The 20,625-nt window shown below is 41.1% G+C and overlaps 1 protein-coding gene across 4 annotated transcripts in view; it reads left to right on the top strand.

Annotated features, from left to right (window-relative positions):
- The first annotated feature begins 284 nt into the window (after positions 1–284).
- Positions 285–20,625, top strand: part of tdrd5 (tudor domain containing 5) — a 38,686-nt gene continuing 18,345 nt past the window's right edge. Inside the window, exons 1-8 of one of the 4 annotated variants that reach the window (XM_016993016.2) lie at positions 285–531; positions 7,942–8,180; positions 8,818–9,237; positions 11,157–11,335; positions 12,330–12,452; positions 13,084–13,140; positions 17,817–17,970; positions 19,795–19,946. In XM_016993016.2, coding sequence (XP_016848505.1) covers positions 7,949–8,180; positions 8,818–9,237; positions 11,157–11,335; positions 12,330–12,452; positions 13,084–13,140; positions 17,817–17,970; positions 19,795–19,946 — 1,317 coding nt within the window. In that variant the 5' untranslated portion in view covers positions 285–531; positions 7,942–7,948. The remainder of the gene's footprint in view (positions 532–7,941; positions 8,181–8,817; positions 9,238–11,156; positions 11,336–12,329; positions 12,453–13,083; positions 13,141–17,816; positions 17,971–19,794; positions 19,947–20,625) is intronic. The other 3 variants (XM_016993013.2, XM_016993015.2, XM_008108920.3) reach the window with 3 other exon arrangements.

Raw genomic sequence — 20,625 nt, 5'->3', positions numbered from 1 at the left:
TATCGAGTCCACACTGTCATATATCCCAGTTCAAAGCAGATAATGTGGGATTTTATTCACCTGTGTGGAAGAGGCCTTAATTCCAGCATTCTGTGGCGATTATGCTAATATTTCAACAGCATTCCAGGTTGGAATCGACCGGCTTTTCCTCTACAAAAGGCTGGTCATGAGATCCAGCGCGCGCCTTTCTCTTTCTGAACCAGAGAGCGCAGATGGGGCGAAGTAGGCTGCGGTCGTCGTCTGCGCAGGCGCAGAGCTTACGTTCGCTCGCGCTCTACTTGGAGCGATCGCGAACGTGATCACTGCGCCTGCGCAGCCCGCTTCGACCTCTCTTTGGCGGCGAGTACGAAGCGTGAGGAAGGAGAGAAGGCAGGGCCTGGAAGGCGAAGAGCATGCTTCTCCTCAGCCATTGTGGGGTAGGCCTGCTAGGCTTGTGAAAGCCGGGCGTGCCTTCGTCTGAGGAGTTGGTCCGCACAGAGGCCTGCCTCCTTCCCAAGAGAGCCTCGCTGTATTGAATAGGCGCTTCCTTAGGTAGGGATAAGATTGCACTGTGTTTTGAGAATGTGGATGTATCCACAATGCAGTTTGGCACCACTTTAGCCTCCATGCCTGAATGCTATGGAGTCCTGGGAGTTGCAGTTTTACAACGCCCTAAGGGCCCTTCCACACAGTCCTATATCCCAGAATATCAAGGTAGAAAATCTCACAATATCTGCTTTGAACTGGGTTATCTAGGGGCCCTTCCACACAGCGCTATATCCCAGAATAGCAAAGCAGAAAATCCCACAATATCTGCTTTGAACTGGTTTATCTGAGTCCACACTAGGATAATGTGGGATTTTCTGCCTGGGTATTCTGGGATATAGGGCTGTGCAGAAGGGCCCAGAGATTTCTCGCCAAAGAGTGGTGGTGCCTCATTACACAACAGTCTCAGGATTCCATAGCATTAAGGCCCCTTCCACAAATCCCATATTATCCACTTTGAACTGGAATATATGACGGTGTGGACTCAGATAACCCAGAACAAATCAGATATTGTGGGATTTTCTGCCTTGTTATTCTGGGTTTTACTTACTTAGGCGATCCCTCGTAGGCCGACGACGATGGTCTTCCAGTTGTGGGGTCTTGGGGGTGTGTCCGTAGATGGCTGAAGAGACCTATTCTTGATCTGCATGTTCTCCCGCAGTGAGGACATCGGTTTTCAGGTGGAAGGCGGTCCCGGTCAGGGTTGGCTTGACACTCCTTCCTCTTGGCACGTTTCTCCCTTAAGCCCTCCATTCGTGCCTCTTCGAACTCCGCAGCACTGCTGGTCACAGCTGACCTCCAATTAGAGCGCTCAAGGGCCAGGGCTTCCCAGTTCTTAGTGTCTATGCCACAGTTTTTAAGGTTGGCTTTAAGCCCATCTTTAATTCTCTTTTCCTGCCCACCAACATTACTTTTCCCGTTCTTGAGTTTGGAGTAGAGCAACTGCTTTGGGAGATGGTGATCGGGCATTCGGACAATGTGGCCAGTCCAGCGGAGTTGATGGCGTAGGAGCATCGCTTCAATGCTGGTGGTCTTTGCTTCCTCAAGCACGCTGACATTTGTCCACCTGTCTTCCCAAGAGATTTGTAGGATTTTTCAGAGGCAACGCTGATGGAAACGCTCCGGGAGTTTGGTGTGATGTATGTAGACCGTCCATGTTTTGCAAGCGTAGAGCAGGGTTGGGAGGACAGTGGCTTTGTAAACAAGCACCTTGATATCTCTACGGATGTCCCGGTCATCAAACACTCTCTGCTTCATTCTGAAAAATGCGTTCGCAGAGCTCAGGCGGTGTTGTATTTCAGTCTCAATGTTGACTTTTGTGGAGAGGTGGCTGCCAAGGTAGTGGAAATGGTCGACATTTTCTAATGTTACACCATTAAGCTGTATTCCTGGCATTGTAGAGGGATTAGCTGGTGCCTGTTGGAAGAGCACTTTGGTTTTCTCGATGTTCAGTGAGAGGCCGAGCTTCTTGTATGCTTCTGCGAAGGTGTTTAGAGTGGCTTGTAGGTCTTCTTCTGAGTGCGCACAGACTACGTTGTCATCGGCATATTGGAGTTCTATAACAGATGTTGCGGTGACCTTGGTTTTGGCTTTCAGTCTGCTGAGGTTAAATAGCTTGCCATCTGTCTGATAGATGATTTCCACTCCGGTGGGAAGCTTCCCATCAACAAGGTGAAGTATCATAGCGATGCAGATGGAAAATAAGTTAGGGGCAATAACACATCCCTGCTTGACACCTGATTCCACCTTAAATGGGTCACTTTGGGAGCCGTTGCTGTCCAAGACTGTTGCCATCATGTCATCATGGAGGAGCCGCAGGATCTTCACAAATTTGGCAGGGCACCCGATTTTTTGGAGGATGGTCCAGAGAGCACTGCGATTCACTGTGTCGAATGCCTTTGTAAGGTCAATGAATGCCATGTACAGAGATTGATTTTGTTCCCGGCATTTTTCTTGGAGCTGTCGAGCAGTGAAGATCATGTCCACTGTTCCTCTGGAGGGACGGAAGCCATTCTGGGATTTTGGGAGGGTGTCTTCTGAGACAGGGAGAAGGTGGTTTGCAAGGATTCTTGCGAGGATTTTCCCTGCGGAGGTTAGAAGGGAGATACCGCGATAGTTCCCGCAGTCTGTTCTGTCCCCTTTCTTGAAAAGGGTGATGATGGTGGCATCCTTGAAGTCTGCTGGGATTTTCTCGGTCACCCACACCTTTTCAATGAGCTGGTGGAGTTGTTGTATCAGCTCAGGTCCACCCGTTTTGAAGATTTCAGCAGGGATCCCATCAGGTCCGCTGGCTTTGTTGTTTTTTTGTTGGCTGATGGCATTGCTAACTTCTTCCAAACTAGGCAGTGCTGCAAGCTCATCATTTGTTCTTGCGGGATTTGTGAGAGGGTCTCTTGGTTATATGAGTGTGTGGAAGGGCACTTAGTCATGGCAGTTATTTTTATTTTCATTTTCACACTTTAATATCGTAAGATTGGTGGGGGAGTATAATAAGTTGATATAATATGTAGAGTTTTGTTAGTAAGTTAGGTCCATCTATGCTTCCTGCTTCTTGTTAGGTTCATCCATTTTCCTGCTTCTTGGCAGGGTGTTGGACTGGATGGCCCATGAGGTCTCTTCCAACTCTACTATTCTATGATTCTATAAGTCTAATGTACATCCAGGAATGAGGAAGGAGAGGGGATTGTTATACATATTTCTATGTTTTAAAGCAGTTCCATTCTCATTGTTTGCTCAGGAGAAACAAAAATAGTTTTGTCTTTTAAAAATTCCATTTGCCTTTCTCATTGATCTTCTTTCTTTTTATATTGTCCCATCTTTTTCTTACCTTCTCCTCTGGGCCTAAACCATTAGTATTTCTTCTAGTAAATTTGTCACTTTACTTATACATTACATTTTCTATTTTCCCTTACTCTTTTAATAATAACATTTCATTTATATTTCTTCAAGACGATTTCGCTTGCTATTTGTTTACCATGTCAGAAGAGAATTGAGAATACAGTTATAATGTATAGAAAAACCACAAACAAAGTTAAAAACTTGGCATACTAGATTTCCTTTGACCAGAAACTGGACACTTGGAGTGCCTCTGGTGTCAGGCTGCATAGTAGTAAGTGGTCTGTGGCTTTTTCTTCTCCACACTCACATGTTGTGGATTCCACTTCGTAGTTCCCATTTCTTAAGCTTAGCTCTGCATCTCTTGGTGCCAGAGTGAGAGAAGCCTCACCGCAGGATAGTAACATCTGGGCATCCCCTGGGCAACCTCTTGGTAGATGGCTGATTTCCTGGGCAACCTCTTGGTAGACAGCAGAAGCGACTTGCAGCATGTAACCAAGTAAACATGACCATTTCACTATGTTTATTTTTAAGTTTGGATATAGAATCATAGAATCATAGAATCATAGAATAGTAGAGTTGGAAGAGACCTCATGGGCCATCCAGTCCAACCCCCTGCCAAGAAGCAGGAAATCGCATTCAAAGCACCCCCGACAGATGGCCATCCAGCCTCTGCTTAAAAGCCTCCAAGGAAGGAGCCTCCACCACAGCCCGGGGGAGAGAGTTCCACTGTCGAACAGCCCTCACAGTGAGGAAGTTCTTCCTGATGTTCAGGTGGAATCTCCTTTCCTGTAGTTTGAAGCCATTGTTCCGTGTCCTAGTCTGCAGGGCAGCAGAAAACAAGCTTGCTCCCTCCTCCCTATGACTTCCCTTCACGTATTTGTACATGGCTATCATGTCTCCTCTCAGCCTTCTCTTCTGCAGGCTAAACATGCCAAGCTCTTTAAGCCGCTCCTCATAGGGCTTGTTCTCCAGACCCTTAATCATTTTAGTCGCCCTCCTCTGGACGCTTTCCAGCTTGTCAACATCTCCCTTCAACTGTGGTGCCCAAAATTGGACACAGTATTCCAGTTGTGGTCTGACCAAGGCAGAATAGAGGGGGAGCAGGACTTCCCTGGATCTAGACGCTATTCCCCTATTGATGCAGGCCAGAATCCCGTTGGCTTTTTTAGCTGCTGCATCACATTGTTGGCTCATGTTTAACTTGTTGTCCACGAGGACTCCAAGGTCTTTTTCGCACACACTGCTGTCAAGCCAGGCGTCCCCCATTCTGTATCTTTGATTTCCATTTTTTCTGCCGAAATGAAGTATCTTGCATTTGTCCCTGTTGAACTTCATTTTGTTAGTTTCGGCCCATCTCTCTAGTCTGTCAAGATCATTTTGAATTCTGCTCCTGTCTTCTGGAGTGTTAGCTATCCCTCCCAGTTTTGTGTCGTCTGCAAACTTGATGATCGTGCCTTCTAACCCTTCGTCTAAGTCGTTAATAAAGATGTTGAACAGAACCGGGCCCAGGACGGAGCCCTGCGGCACACCACTTGTCACTTCTTTCCATGATGAAGATGACGCATTGGTGAGCACCCTTTGGGTTCGTTCGCTTAGCCAATTGCAGATCCACCTAACCGTAGTTTTGTCTAGCCCACATTTTACTAGTTTATTTGCCAGAAGGTCGTGGGGGACTTTGTCGAAGGCCTTACTGAAATCCAGGTAGGCTACATCCACAGCATTCCCTGTATCGACCCAACTCGTAACTCTATCGAAAAAAGAGATCAGATTAGTCTGGCATGACTTGTTTTTGGTAAATCCGTGTTGACTATTAGCAATGACCGCATTTGTTTCTAAGTGTTCGCAGACCACTTCCTTGATGATCTTTTCCAGAATCTTGCCTGGTATCGATGTGAGGCTGACCGGACGGTAATTGTTTGGGTCGTTCTTTTTTCCCTTCTTGAAGATAGGGACCACATTCGCCCTCCTCCAATCTGCTGGGACTTCTCCCGTTCTCCAAGAACTCTCGAAGATAATTGCTAGTGGTTCTGAAATAACTTCCGCTAATTCCTTCAATACTCTTGGATGTAGCTGATCTGGCCCTGGGGACTTGAATTCGTTTAGAGAGGCCAGGTGTTCCTGGACAACTTGTTTCCCTATTTGGGGTTGGAGTTCCCCCAATCCTTCGCCCATTCCATGTTGCTGAGGTTGAAGATGGCTTTCTTTTTGTGAGAAGACCGAGGCAAAGAAGGCATTGAGCAGTTCTGCCTTTTCCCTGTCCCCTGTCGCCATCACCCCATCTTCTCCTTGCAGAGGCCCTATCGCCTCCTTTTTCTTCCTTTTTCTACCAACGTAAGCAAAAAAGCCTTTTTTGTTGTTTTTTATGTCCCTGGCAAGCCTGAGCTCATTTTGTGCTTTAGCCTTGCGAACCTTTTCCCTACAGGTGTTGGCTATACGTTTGAATTCTTCTTTGGTGATTTCTCCCCTTTTCCACTTCTTGTGCATGTCACTTTTGAGCTTTAGCTCAGTTAGAAGTTCTTTGGACATCCATTCTGGCTTCTTTGCACTTGTCTTATTTTTCTTCTTTGTTGGCACTGTTTGCATTTGCGCCTTGAGTATTTCACTTTTGAAAAACTCCCATCCATCCTTAACTCCCTTGTTTTTTAATATTGGTGTCCATGGAATGCCGCTCAGTAATTCCTTCATTTTTTGGAAGTCAGCTCTCTTAAAGTCGAGAATGCGTGTTTGACTTGTCTTAGTTTCAGCATTCCTTTGTATTGCAAACTCCAGGAGCACATGGTCACTTGCCCCTAAGGATCCAACCACTTCAACTGTATTGATCAGGTCTTCCACATTTGTTAAGATTAGATCAAGAGTTGCTGATCCTCTTGTTGCCTCTTCTACCTTCTGGACCATAAAGTTGTCTGCAAGGCAAGTGAGGAATTTGTTGGACTTTGTACTCTTGGCTGAGTTTGTTTTCCAGCAGATATCGGAATAATTGAAATCGCCCATGACTACTATATCTCTTCTTTGTGCCTGTTTGGTCAGCTGTTGACAGAAGGCTTCATCAAGTCCTTCATCCTGACTCGGAGGTCTGTAGTAGACACCCACAACAAGATCTTTTTGAGTCCCGGTTCCCTTGATTCTTATCCAGATGCTTTCTAGCTGGTTTCCCAGATTACAGTCTTGCATTTCTTCTGCAACGTAGCTGTTTTTGACATATAAAGCTACTCCCCCTCCTCTCCTTTTTGTTCTATTTCTGTGAAAGAGGTTATAGCCCTCAATGGCTACATTCCAGTGATGGGAGTCATCCCACCAGGTTTCAGTGATGCCTATGACATCGTATGTGTGGTGCTGTGCTAAGAGTTGGAGTTCGTCTTGCTTATTTCCCATGCTCTGAGCGTTGGTGTAAAGACATGTAAGCCCCTGTGACCTCCCCTTGAGCTGTTTATTTGGGATTATTGTGCTCTCCGTACTTGGTCCTTGCTGTGTTTGTGCAACCCTCCGTTTAGCCTTTTGGCGCTTCCCTGTGGTTGTGGGTAATATAGTGTTCGCCAGGCTGTTGTTCCCCTCCCCCAGTGGATCTAGTTTAAAGTGCGCCTGATGAGGTTTGTGGGTCTGTGTGCAAAAAGATGTTTTCCTGCTTGTGTGAGATGCACCCCATCACTTGCCAATATCTAACGTTTTGTATTAAAAAGATCTTCAAAGTAGGACATGGCCATACAGCCCGGAAAACACACATCACTCGAGTGATTCTGGCTGTGAAAACCTTTAGCAATACATCTTCAAGGTAGTTCATAGGGTATATGTGTGTATATAGAGGTCACTGAGTGTTTGTGAAAGTGAATGCTAGAGTTCCAAAAATCAGATTTCTTTGTGCTTTTGTTACATCATGTTTGTATGTGTTGTGTGTTTATTGTAGTTTTTTTAGTAATCATATTTTTGCTCCTGGTAAAAGTCTGCACTTGATAATCAGTAACTTCAAGCTAGTGGCAGTTAATATAGGTCAGATACAATTATTTGGGGAGCAATGGCACTTTCAAGAATGACTTCCAGCATGAACCCTACCACTACTCATTCCTCAGGAGACAACCTTTACAAATCTCTGTTCAGTCATCATTTTTGTCAACCAATTACGTATGGGATAGTGAAGCATTACACTGCAGCAAGCTAAACATGTTTCATAGTCCCTGAATCCTGACACTACTAGCATACAGTCATAATGATATTAAATGTATTTATGAATACATTCCAGGCGAAGTTATATTTGATTTTCTGTTGAAGAGAATCTTACACTGGCATTGACTTAACCTTTGCCAGTGATGCATATTGTAGTGCTTTTTAAGGAATCTTTGTTGCTGCACTTCTTCAATGCTGGAGAAGGCATATGAGCAGGAAAATAAATTTATTTGTGTTCTGTACCCAAACTATTTAAATTTGTTGATGATGCCTGGAACTAATGCACTTTACATGTTTGTTCTTTCTTCTGTGGACGTCATTGTCCCAAAGAAATCATCCCTCATCTGCAACTAAAATTACGTCATATCTTTACATCATATTACCCATACAATATTTTCTTCTGCCTTTTGTGTTCTTCAGCGTAAGCATGTCAGATCAAGAAGAGTTGATGAAGTCATTGAAGAAGGAAGTGAGGTCACTGCTGACACCAGCAAAGGAAGGCCTCACCCCATCCTGTTTAGAACAAGAATATAGATATCTGGTTGGGAAACAGCTTCCTTTTCGTTCCCTTGGCTACCACTCTGTTATGGAACTGGTGAAGGATATGCCTGATGTTGTGAAAATATGCCCTATGGCGAATGGCAGTGTCCTCCTCAAAGGTGAATGTGATGGAGAAAATGTATAGAGAATTAATTTAGGCATATACAGAGACAAGGAATTTAACTTAACTGTTGTAAATGTGCTCTGTGGTTTTAATTGAAGATGTTACATATTCTCTGACATAAGCATTGAAAGGCAATCTTTGTTTTCAGTGCAGTCTGATTTGTTTGCATTTGCAATAATAATAATAATAACAACAACAACTTCTTGTACCCTGCCTCCATCTCCTCAATGGGACTCGGGGCAGCTTACATAAGAAAACAGTCCAAATTTAAAAACACAACACAATAACATAGATTATAAAACAACATAACATGACAATTATTAAAACCAAGACAACAATTGCTACGTACAGAGGATGATTAGTGCAAAAACTCTTGAGTAAAGTCCTATAAAAGGGGGCAATAATAAAGTTCAGTTTACTGTGAACCAATGTTCCAGTGTTTAGATCGAGGATAGTGAAAGCAACTCAGCGCTTTAACACACTGTGCCACGGGGGACTCCATAACTAGTATACTGTTAACTAATTTCATTTTTTAATAGTACCATTTTTAAAGGGCTGACAGAAAGGGGAGACTGGAAGAAATAAATATTGATAACATGCAACTCTAACTATTATGAGCTTTTGTCTTTTAGTTATTGCAGATGAGTGCACCAAGCAGATTGCAAACTTGGTTTCAAGACAGAAAAGTAAACCGAAGCCACCTTTTTACAGGCAAAGGCTGAATTCCATGTGTCGCACTGGACTACTTTGGCACCCTCAAGGTTCTCTAAGTTTGCCTCGGAGGGGGCGGCTTCCTCCCACTCTGCCAGCTATTGTAAAAAGTGAACTGAAGGAACTGCTGAAGCTTTCCCCTGTCCTATTATCAAACTTTGACAAAACTTTTTTTCTGTACTTTGGACGGAAATTTGAGTTTAGTCGTTATGGGTTCTACTCTATGTCTGAGGTGTTGAATGCAGCTTCAGATATCATCACAGTTGTTCAAACAAAGACAGGCTCTCTATTGACTCTAAAAGACAGTCCACCCAAGAAACAGACAAACAACTTGCCAAAGGGTAAGATAGCATATGCTTACATTCAGGCTGGGCATTTGGGGGGACGGAACTGGTTGTCATTTAGCATCCTTGAGTCTTATTTGATTTACTCCTTAAGTCTGTAGGAAGGCTTACCAAATTAGAGCCTTACATTCCATTTATTCAGTTACACATTTGCATCTCTTGTGGTATTCTGCTACGGGGCAGAAGGAATCTTGAACAATTAATTTCCTATTGAGCAGTAGTGGATGTTGGTGGAATAAATTACCTAAAACCATGATCTCTGATGTTTTTCTCTCAGCTGATGACATTTTTAGAGAAGGCATGTAGCAAGAGAGTTGGAGTTTTAGTTAATGTGAGGCAAAATGGATCTATTTGTATTTAAATAATTTGTTCTGTTACACATGATTTTGTGCATATTGTTAGTTGTACACCTTTTTTGCAGTTGACAGTATGTAACATTTATCAGCTAAATGATAGATAATGAGCTTGTTTCAGGATTGGTCCAATTTTTCAGTAGCTGGAATAATTCTGGAAAGGAGGTGGCACACATTTCCATGTTTTAAAAGATTGGAAAATTCAAGCAGTAACCATTGATGTACTTACATGGCTAAACCCCACTGAAAATAATAGAGCTTACATTGGAATAGGGACACATAAGATTGTACTACAAGTATATTAAAGATATTATTGTTATTGCTAACTTCATATTGTCAGATACTTTTTAGCATTTGTAAATATAGGCAGTCCCCAAGTTACAAACGAGAATTTCTGTAGGTTTGTTCTTAAGTTGAATTTGTATGTCAATCAGAACAGGTATATTTTAAAGTGTAACTCCAGCCTATGTATTAGCTTTGGATAACAGAAGGAAGAGCAAACATCCCTGTGGTGTTTGTTTTGCTGTCTGTGCCCCTGTTTAGAATATTTCCTCTTACTTTCTGCTTCTGTGATAATTGGATTTTGAGAAATTTGGCTTATTGTATTAACAATGATTAATGATAAAGCTTCAGTGGAGACACTTCTTCATCATGACAACTCTTTCAGGAGTGAATTTCCCTTCCGAAGGGTAGATTTCTCTCACTTCCTGTTGTCTCACCCCTGTTCTTAACTATTAGTCGTTTGTAAGTCGGATGCTTGTAACCCAGGGACTGCCTCTATAGTAAATCCTGTGTATTCACAGATTCTACACCCATGAATCCATAGCTTGAATTATTATTTAATCCAAAAGCAAACCTTGATTTTTGTAATTTTATATCAGGGGCATCATTTTACTATACCCTTATATACAATGGGACATGGCCTTTCATAAATTTTGGTATCCACAGATAGACAGTGGGACCAAATCCCAATGCATACCAAGAGTCAACTATATTATTTCTCCCATGAAAGTCAGGGGAAATCATGTTTCATACTTAGAAAAAATTATCATAAGTTAACTTCCTGGGGTATGCTATTTTTTAAAATAACTTAGCAACACAGTGATGGGGTTGTTGTGTGTCTTTCGGGCTGTGTGGCCATGTTCCAGAAGCATTCTCTCCTGACGTTTCGCCCACATCTATGGCAGGCATCCTCAGAGGTTGTGAGGTATACCTCACAATCTCTGAGGATGCCTGCCATAGATGTGGGCGAAACGTCAGGAGAGAATGCTTCTGGAACATGGCCACACAGCCCGAAAGACACACAACAACCCTGTGATCCTGGCCATGAAAGCCTTCGACAACACATTCAACACAGTGATGGTTTTTACTTTAACTCTCATGCACTTTGGTTGATGAAAGAGTCAGTAAGAGATAAATTGACAGGTACTGTATACCAAGATTCTGCTTCTCGGGTGGAAGTGCTGAATAATGAATATGAGACTTTCAGCGTTTCCTGACTAGGGAGATAGAAAATCATAAAATCATGACTGAAATCTTTGTCTTGACTTTATTATGGTGAAGCAGTAATCCAACCAAATGAGATGAAGCAGACGTTGCATACTGCTGTACTTTCACCTGTTGTGAATACTGGCCTATCTACAAAAGACCAAACTAAGGATCCAAAGGAGAAATGTGATACTTCTCTACCGCAGTTGAAAATGGAGCCCCTGCTGCTGAAATCTAAAGAGAGATTTGAACAAGTATGTACAAAATGTTGCAATACAAGTGTCTAAATTATAGAAAAACAGTCGGGGATATTATATGGCAGTGATTTTGAGACAGTAAGGATAGATTTCATTGTTTTGATATTCTTACTTTGTGTGGTAGAATGGTGCTATATTAAGTTTTTTTGAACCTGGTGAGTGAAGGCAAGCAATAGCAACAACAGTTTCTTCCCAAGGCAGCACTTAGAATGCATACATAAATGGCTAGTGGTGCTTCCATACCAGATGTTTGGTGTAGCATTTCTGTAGATTTATTTACTTTTTTATCATTCAGGCATTGTATGTATTTTACCTGTTGGTCCTCTGTCAAATTTTAGATTTTAGGACTTAATTTTTTTTTTATAATAGAAGAGTAATACAATGTCCATAGATGTAGCTGACCCGCAATACAGTTGCCCATTGAAGGCAACTATAAGGCTGATGTTGCTCTTGATGAAAATAAATTTAACACGCCTAACCTAAGTCACTTACACAAATATAAGAAGTTTTGGGGGCAAGTAGAGAGAGTTGCTCCTGCCTATCCGCCATTACAGTAATAACTATTTAACGTTATTTTGTGATAACTATTCAGTGTATCCAAAGTATTGTCCCCAAATTTGGTATATGATAAAATTTCCAGTGTAAATTTTATAATTCATATTTTCTTAAAATTTTGAAATGGCAGTGTTTGTAAAAATGAAGACGAGTTCCCATGCACTGACTAAAGATTTCAGTTGGCTCTCTTTATTGTCCGTCTGTTCTCTGGCAACAAAACCATTGTTCAAACAAGTTTTCGGTTTTTAGGCTGGTTTGCTGCTGTGGTAAATATGAGTTTGGAGATGGTGTTCATTCCTTGATTCTTTAATTGAAATGTTTTAAATTCATGTGCTTTTTATCTTTTAGTTAATATATTTTTTCATCAACTGGTTTGTGCTCTGTTTTAAATAGAAAGGTGTGGTGTGGATTTAATAAACATTTCTTCTATCTCTAGTTTTCTGTAGATTCTCCACCACCACTACCACCACCAAAGCTACAAAAGGAGATGAAAGTAGTACTTGCCAATAAAGGACCTGGAGGAATAGTCAGCTCAGAACTCAAGGAAAAAATAAAAAACGTATGTCATCTTATAGCTTGATTTAATCTTTTAAGACAAGGCTGGTCCTGAAAAAGCAAAACCACCAAGGTGTAGCTTAGTGTTTGAAGACTCTCTCTCTTCCCGATGCTGCTTTCCTCTCCACCTCTCTCTGATGTGAGTTAAACAATGCCTTGCCAGTTCATCTCAATTGATACACTTTGGTTTACATTTACCCTGCTAATTAAAATTGGAAATTAAGGAATAATGCCTGAATGAGTTCAGCATATAGTACATTATGACCCTCATACCAGATTTCCCTTACCCACATCTGGCAAGCTATATCCACTATAGGAATTTTCTAGGCCTCCTGTATGATTCCATGGTATGCTTTCGCCATAGGCTACCATAGAATTTCAGTGAAGGACCTAGCAAGTTCCAAGAGAGGGTATATCTCTAGGATTTTTCTATTTCTGCCAATGAGAATCTGGGGTATCTTCTGACAAAAGCCATTTGTTTTAATATAATAAATGGTTTTATGTTTCCACTGTAATTTCTGAAATTACAGATATGGAAGGTGCACTGAATAGCCTCTTCCCCTTTTTAAGTGAAGTTTTAAGTAAACGTAGCAAAGCAAAAAATTTCCTTATATGTTTATTTGTTTTAAATTTAGATTGTAGCACAACACCCAGAAGGCTTGCTTGTTTCCAAGTTACCTCAGGAATTTGAGGTGAGTACTATTTTCTTAATTAATTACATTTACATAAATTTGTCTTTACTGTGCATTCTGTCTATATTGCTGTTGATACAGTTTAAGAAGCAGGAAGGAAACATATATAGTCCATTAATATTATCGGATATTAATCAGTACACTCTGGCCCTAGCGGGTTGGCTGGCACCATGAACATCATTGCAATTATAGTCAATTCTAAATCTTTTAATGTTTTTATGATTAGATATAATAATTCTACTGTTTAACTGTTTGTGTAATTTTAAGTCTTATGTTATAATTAGTTGTTCGATGTCAGTTTGCTGTGGTATTGGGTGGGTCGCTAATGTATTCATGTTTATACCTGTCTTGAGGCATTGAATGTTTGCCTCTGTGTTTTTTGTTTTTGGAATCCGCCTTGAGTCCCCTAGGGGAGATAGGGTGGAATACAAATAAAGTATTATTATTATTATTATTATTATTATTATTATTATTATTATTATTACATTATTATGTATCAGTGTGGTTCGTGTATCCCCTCAGGGCTGGGGATATCCTCACAGGGAGTCTGCGAAAGCTTGAAGATTTTATAGTTAAAATAGAAGGAAAATTAAAGTTGATAATTGATCTTAATGAGCATGAGTCTTTTGATAAATATTGTTTATACAAAGTATCATTAGAATATCTCAATTCATTCAAACTGTTTGATATTTAGTACTTGCTGCTTCTGCATGTGGTGAAAACCTTGTAAAACTACATGATTTCATAGTCTTAAGTCAGCACAGTTAAAGTGAATTCACTCTACAGCATAGATGCACCCCAAGGTTTTTCTTTCAGTTGCTTGATGCATTGATGTTGTTAAAGAAGGAATTCTAAGCTGACAGCAACTGTAATGTGCACCTTTTTTGGCCAAATTGTAAAGTGTGCACTTTTTGCAGCTGCACATTACATTTGCCAGCAAATACTTTTTTGGTTTCAGGGTTTTGAAAATTGAGGTGTGCATTAGATTCAATGGCGCGTTAGACTTGAGTAAATAGATATATATGGCATATGTTATTTTGGAGGGTAAATAGTACCAGAATTGATACTGACACATTAATTAAATTGAGACGAAACACAATAAGACTTTGTAATTTGTATGCTGTTTACAGTATTAAAGTCCACTGGTTATCAATTAGTTTCTGGGCAAAGCACAAAGTGTTGGTTTTGACTTTTCTTGTTTTTCACACCATCCGAAGTTGAACTTTATCATTGTGGATGAGACTCAGGCCCACTCCTGCCAACGTCTTCATTCTGCTCCTGCAGATAAGGAGGATAAAAAGATTGATGCTATTGAAAAGAAGGTCTACTCTTTTGAAAAAGAAGGTCTGCTCTTGAAAGCCTTCGACAACACAAGGTCTACTCTAGTGCTGTGTTGTTGGCTTGCATCTTGACCCATGGAGCCTGCATGGTAAATTACCAGAGACATCTGTTGGACTCTATTGCTAATTTCTTTGACCATCTGGACAACAATGTCAAACCACACTTTCCACATTCTGTCAAAACTGAGGCTCTATTCCTGGTGCATCACTAGGCCAAGCTTCCATTGCACACAGCTGACACTGCTGGTAAAATGCTCATGGTTGCGATTCACTGCCATGCTTGGCTTTATTCATCCAGCCTCTTATTCTCTGCCAGGGTGCTCATTGAAGACCTTCCTTTCGATGCTGCTGGTTTGTTTAACGAATCCACCTATTCTAAATCGAAAGAACAACTGAGAAATGAGGATGTTGGCCAGGAAATATGGCTTCAACCCTCAATCTTATGCTGCCTTTCGGAACTGATGGCATGGCTCCCAGTAATTTTGGAGCCGTTCATCTCCTCTGCCTCAGAGGTCAAAGGGCCACTCCTTCTTTTGGCAGTGCCCTTCCAATCAGCTGAAGCAGCTGTTTTTCTACCAACGATACCAGCAGTATTCCAAGTCTGCCGATCTACAACAGCAAAACAAAAAAGACTCGAGGTGGCCCCGAGAACTTGGTTTCTTCCTCAGGTTCCTCAACTTCTCTCCCAGGGTCCAGATTCCCTTTCAGATCCAGTTTGACTAATCCTAGTTGCTTGGAAACTGAACAGAGACCATATCTGAGGTTGCAGTACTCCTACAAAGTAATTTCCATATTTCACAGGGCATCCACAGTGAACAAATGACATGGAAAGCCTTCTGTCAGTGATGTTAAAGATATACATTAACAATTTACTCCCAGTCTGCAAGAATTGAGCTTGACATGATACCAATCACCCTCAGGTGTGAGACTTCTGCTCTTTTCTCTGTTATTATCCTCACTTAAATTTCTTCTCATTCTCCTGTTAAAAGATTCCTCAAAGGGATAGAGCATGGCTAACTGCAATTATAAATGGATGCATGGACTTGAGCTCTGCTTACTGTCAAAGCTAACCCTGTGCAAGTAAAAATTCAAAAAAATAATATCAATTTAAAATGTGTACATAATATCTGGGAATGAAAAAGACAGTGGAATACCTTCAAGAAAGCCAATCTCTCAATCTTATTTCTTTTGAAAGATTGCAAGTGGGCTGACAGCAACTAGGAGTTCAAGATGGTGCACAGAAATAATAAGTGCAACTAAGAATAAATCTTCATGATGAAAACTGATACAGACCTAGTACCAAACAATCCATCACAGGAAACATTCATGGCCATGAGAAATGAAACAAAGTGTTCAGTCACAGAGGTCATTTCCCCCTGGATAAAGACATTTCAGCTTGGCCATCTAAGATTCGAGTACCATGGCTCTTAGATTCAAATGACAAAGTTTCAAAGCTTGTGTATAACTCTGAAACTTTTGGATTAATCCATTTTAACTGCTTGTTAGCTAGAAAATAGACATAAATAATAGATCTCAAGAGTGCCTTCTTTCTGTCCCTTCTGGTTCTACATTGGTTTCCCACCTGGAACTTCCTCAAGCTGCTTAGCACCACCACCACCTCACCTCAGATTCTTCCTCATAGACTTCTTTACCTTCTAGTCTTCTTTCTTAGAGCTGTTAATTTCTACTAGGTGTCATTACTCTGGGCTTTATCCTTACCCCGGATGTATTTTTTCTGCCCAAGGCCAGTTGTATCCTCCACCAGTCATAGTCCATCTGTTTGCTTTTCTTCTGACCTTGTAAATTGGCATTGTAAATGGACAAGCTCATTTCTGAAGACTTAGCTTTATGTAGGAGGTTCCTGCAGCAGCCCCCCCCCCTTCCTAGGTGTAACTATTCCATGAACTTGTGCACCTTGATATATCTATCCTAATTCTGGACATCTCATTTGTCACATATAGAGAATGGCACTTTAGATATTTACTGTGAAAGTCTATCACTGTATGTGAAAGAATGAGATACCCATGGATATGCTTCTGGTGACACATTCCTTCCTATTTTTATGCTATTCAGCTTCATTTGTACTACTTTCACTGTCTCTGCCCTTCTGTGACTCAGCTATGGTACAGAATTGGGGGACAAAGCCAGGAGAAGGGGGCATTGAGTTCTCCTTCCTATTACATGACCCGTGCCTAACCTGGGTGTCAACAGGATATAATCTTAATTCTGGATGCCTTGTTTTTCAGCATACAAGAATGTATGCAGTATGTCAGTTTTATCAACATTCAGGCTAAATCCTTTTGGAAGACTTATTAACAAAAGTATCTAATATTTTATCCTCATTTTAAGCTATTCAGCTGATTTCATCTCCTTAGACAATCCTGCCCAGGCTCTGAGATCCTCAGGAGAGGCCCTTCTCTTGGTCCCACTCGCCCTCGCAAGCTTGTGGAAATGAGAGATGGGCGTTACTTTTCAGTGGCTGGCCCTCGACTCTGGAGCTCTCTGTCCAGGGAAGCCAGAATGCTCTCTTCCCTGCTGTAGTTTTGGTGGGAGATAAATGTTTTTTATTCTGGTGGGTTTTTAAAGAAGAGAGTTTTTAAGAGCAAGCCAGGGGGTGCTGTGTTTTATGTATTTTAACAGATTTGTTTAATGGTTTTATTGCTTTTAACTATGTATTTTTTAACATTTCTATATTTAATTCTATTTTAATGTTTGTATATTTTTCCATTTTAAATTGTATTGCATAGTCTTTAGCTTTAGCTGCTTTGGGAGGTTTTTTTTAGAGAGATAAAGTGACTTAGAAATTATTAATATTTGTATTACTACTACAGGGCTGACCTCCAGTTGCTGCCCACTTAGGCATGGGGTGCTAGTTGTTATAAGCTGTGCTACTCTAGATGACTGATACAACCATCCCACCTTTCCCTGTGCTCTGTTCTTTGTTCTGCTGGCAGCTGTTACTATCCCACCTTGACTCCCTCCCTCAAGACTGCACCATTATTATCCTTTGCCTACCTGTCTACCCAGAGTCTACAGGTACTCCCTGTAAAGATGTGCTACCTGCCTTAAGGAGCTGGAACATTTTCTCTGAGAAAATACACCAGCCTGACTGAGCCCTTCTTTACATGGAGGATCTTAGGAGTAGATAGCCAGACAGAGAAATGGAGGGAGGGAAGAAGTAGTAGGAGAAATGGGGTGATATAGCAGCCGTATTTCTCCTTCTCCAGATAGTGAATGTGTTCAGCCTGCTTCTGCACTATTAGTATAACAGTAGAAAGTCAAGACAAGAGGAAAATGCTGTATGTTCCTTCAACTTCCATATTTTCTTTCATCTAGGCACATTTTAAAGAAGCATTGCCAATAAGAAAGCTGGGTTTTTTAAACCTGATGGAGCTCATTGGTGCTCTTAATGATGTTCTCCATATTGAATGCAAAGAAGGGAAACAAGACTGTCTCATCTTTGGCATTGATTCACAGTGGTTAATAAATGGTATGTGAGGACACAACATACTGGTATGCAAGTTCTTGCAGGAAGAACAAGCGGATTGATCAAGATAACTATTGTGTATGCTCATGTATAAACTGAGGACAGGCTTTGGGGGCAAAAAAACACATTTTGATAGCATCTATGGATAAATTGAGAGTCATTCTGTGGAAGGGGGAGGGGAGAAATATCAGTGCTGCCTCAGGAGGCCAACCACCTATCCAGGCATTCAGAAAGTTCAGAAGTGATGCCAAGGTGGTGAGAGTAAAAGTGGTCGGTCCCAAATCTGCAATAAATGTTAACCCTGATCAGGACTCTATGTTGATTTTCTACTGAAAATTGGTCCATGCCTAACTATTACTTAGTTGTATACCCATAACATTCCGTAATAGTTTGGGGTGTGTGCAGAAAACCAGCTAAATAGTATTTTTAAAATGTGACATGTACTGTGTCTGGCTTGGTCCTATAACACTTATGTAGTATCACTGCGTATAAACTTAATTTCATGTTAAGTGAAAATAGTAAAGATAAAGGTAAAGCATTTCCCCTGACATTAAGTCTAGTTGTGTCCGACTCTGGGGATGTCTAAGCTGAAGAGCTGGTGTTGTCTGTAGACACCTCTGAGGTTGTATCGCCGGAGTGGTACTGCAAAAGCACCTCTCTTCACAAACAGGCAGGGGGAAATCTCTGTTTCAAGATCCCAACCACTACCACAATTAAATGTAACTCAGCCCAAAGCTCTTCACATTTAGACTGAGGGAATTTTTTTCTTAATATCCTACACCTTTGCCAACATTAAACATGGGATCTCAATTCCCACTAGGATAGGAGGCGATCCTTATTTCAGGATCCCAGCCACTGCCAGCAATAAACATGTGAGCGTGTGCATGCGCGTGAATGAGGTGATGTGACATTCGGGAAGAATGTGAGACAAATCTTCACTGACTCTATGTAGAGCAATTCACCACTTAAAGACACTGTCTTTATTAAGAACAACGAAATGTTTATTTATAGTTTCATTAGCACAATAAGCGTAACTTGTTGCAAAGTTTTTTTCTTCAGTTTCACTTATATATAATATTAGCTTTCATTCTTTAACATCAACAATTTGACTGAAACTTTGTTTCAACAGTTTCTTTTACTTTTCCCTCAGCATTACCCAACTGAGAACCAGGACCTGAGCTAGTCCTTTTATTCTTCAATACAGCATCTTTAGCTGCACACTTAAATGCATATCATTTTCCCTCTGTCACATAGGCTAGAAACTGAACTGAACACACAGAAGACTTTCTTCTGGTTCCCCTCGCTAGAACCTACACACAACCGAACTACAGACGTCTTCTTTCTAGCTCACCGGCCAGAGAACTTCAATAACTGAACTCCTTTTAAAACAGTCTCTCCTTTTTCTTCCTGCTAGCTCCGCCCCCTTCTTACTAGCCTCACCAAATTGTTATATTTCTACAGAAGCAGCTACGTTACCATGGCAACTCGCAGCCAATCAGAATTAGCTGACTTCTGTCCACCTTCACCATTTAAACGGCATTAAATAACATAGATAAAAATCCCCATTAAAATAAAGTTTTCCGTTACAGGTACCTATTGATCTACCCACATTTGCATGTTTTTGAACTGCTTGGTTGGCAGAAGCTGGGGTTAACAGCAGGAGCTCATCCCGCTCCCTGGATTCAAACCACTGACTTTTCAGTCAGCAAGTTCAGCAGATCAGGGTTTAATCCGCTGCACCACTAGGGGCCTTGGTGAGAGTACTGACTTCCAAATATACCTATTGCATTACTGTTTTCTAATACAAGCATGTATTGTTTTTTACAGATGAAAAAGAAAATTCCAAGACTGTTCAGTCTGGTTTATTAGGTAATGAGGACACTTCTGATGGACACAGGCTGCCTTGTTGGGATTTTCCTTCTGAGGATACTAAAAATCCAGTGACTAAATTCAATATCATTACAAAGATGGCGACACCGGTAGGATGATATTCCAAATTATATTGTGATAAATAAGACCTAGGAGATAACATAACCATTTTATTAGGATTTTTAATGTGGTGCAGCCAGTTACTTAGCTTCCCTGTATGTGAGGTTTTTTCTTTCCCCCTACCTTTGTGCATAAAGGCAACATGCCTCAATTTTCCCCTTTCAGTGCATGTGCTCCTAAGGATTCTATGTACAGTGATTTCTGAGCTTGACCTCATTTGATACTAACTTTTCAAGCCAATTTTCTACCAAAACCAAGTTTGTATCTCTGGTGGAGAACATTTCAATCAGTATGGGCTGGTGGCCCACCATTTCAGTGGGTTAGAGACTTTTAAAAAGATATCCACAGTGCTGAATCCTATCAGCAAAATAGCTTTGACACCTTGGATAACTCTTTTAAAGTTCACCCTAAAACCACTAGTGGATTCATGACTCAATTGACATGGAAGCCACTAACTATCAGTTTAGCTTTAATCCAAAAGTACTTGGTCCCCTTCCTGTTCAATTGTTTTTTAGCAGTTTCCTCATGGTGTTCATAGTGGAATGTATGCAATTCTCCAAATAACTGTAGGACTGCGACTCCAAGTGGCCTTAGTCTATGTTGAGGAATGCTGTGAGTTGTAGTCCAATGACACCTAGCATGAAAAATGATTCACACCTCCATGGTAAG

The sequence above is a fragment of the Anolis carolinensis genome, chromosome 4 (assembly GCF_035594765.1).
Source record: "Anolis carolinensis isolate JA03-04 chromosome 4, rAnoCar3.1.pri, whole genome shotgun sequence".
Lineage (NCBI taxonomy): Eukaryota > Metazoa > Chordata > Lepidosauria > Squamata > Dactyloidae > Anolis > Anolis carolinensis.
The sequence above is the reverse complement of the archived record's forward strand: the minus strand, read 5'-3'. Positions and strand labels throughout refer to the sequence as shown.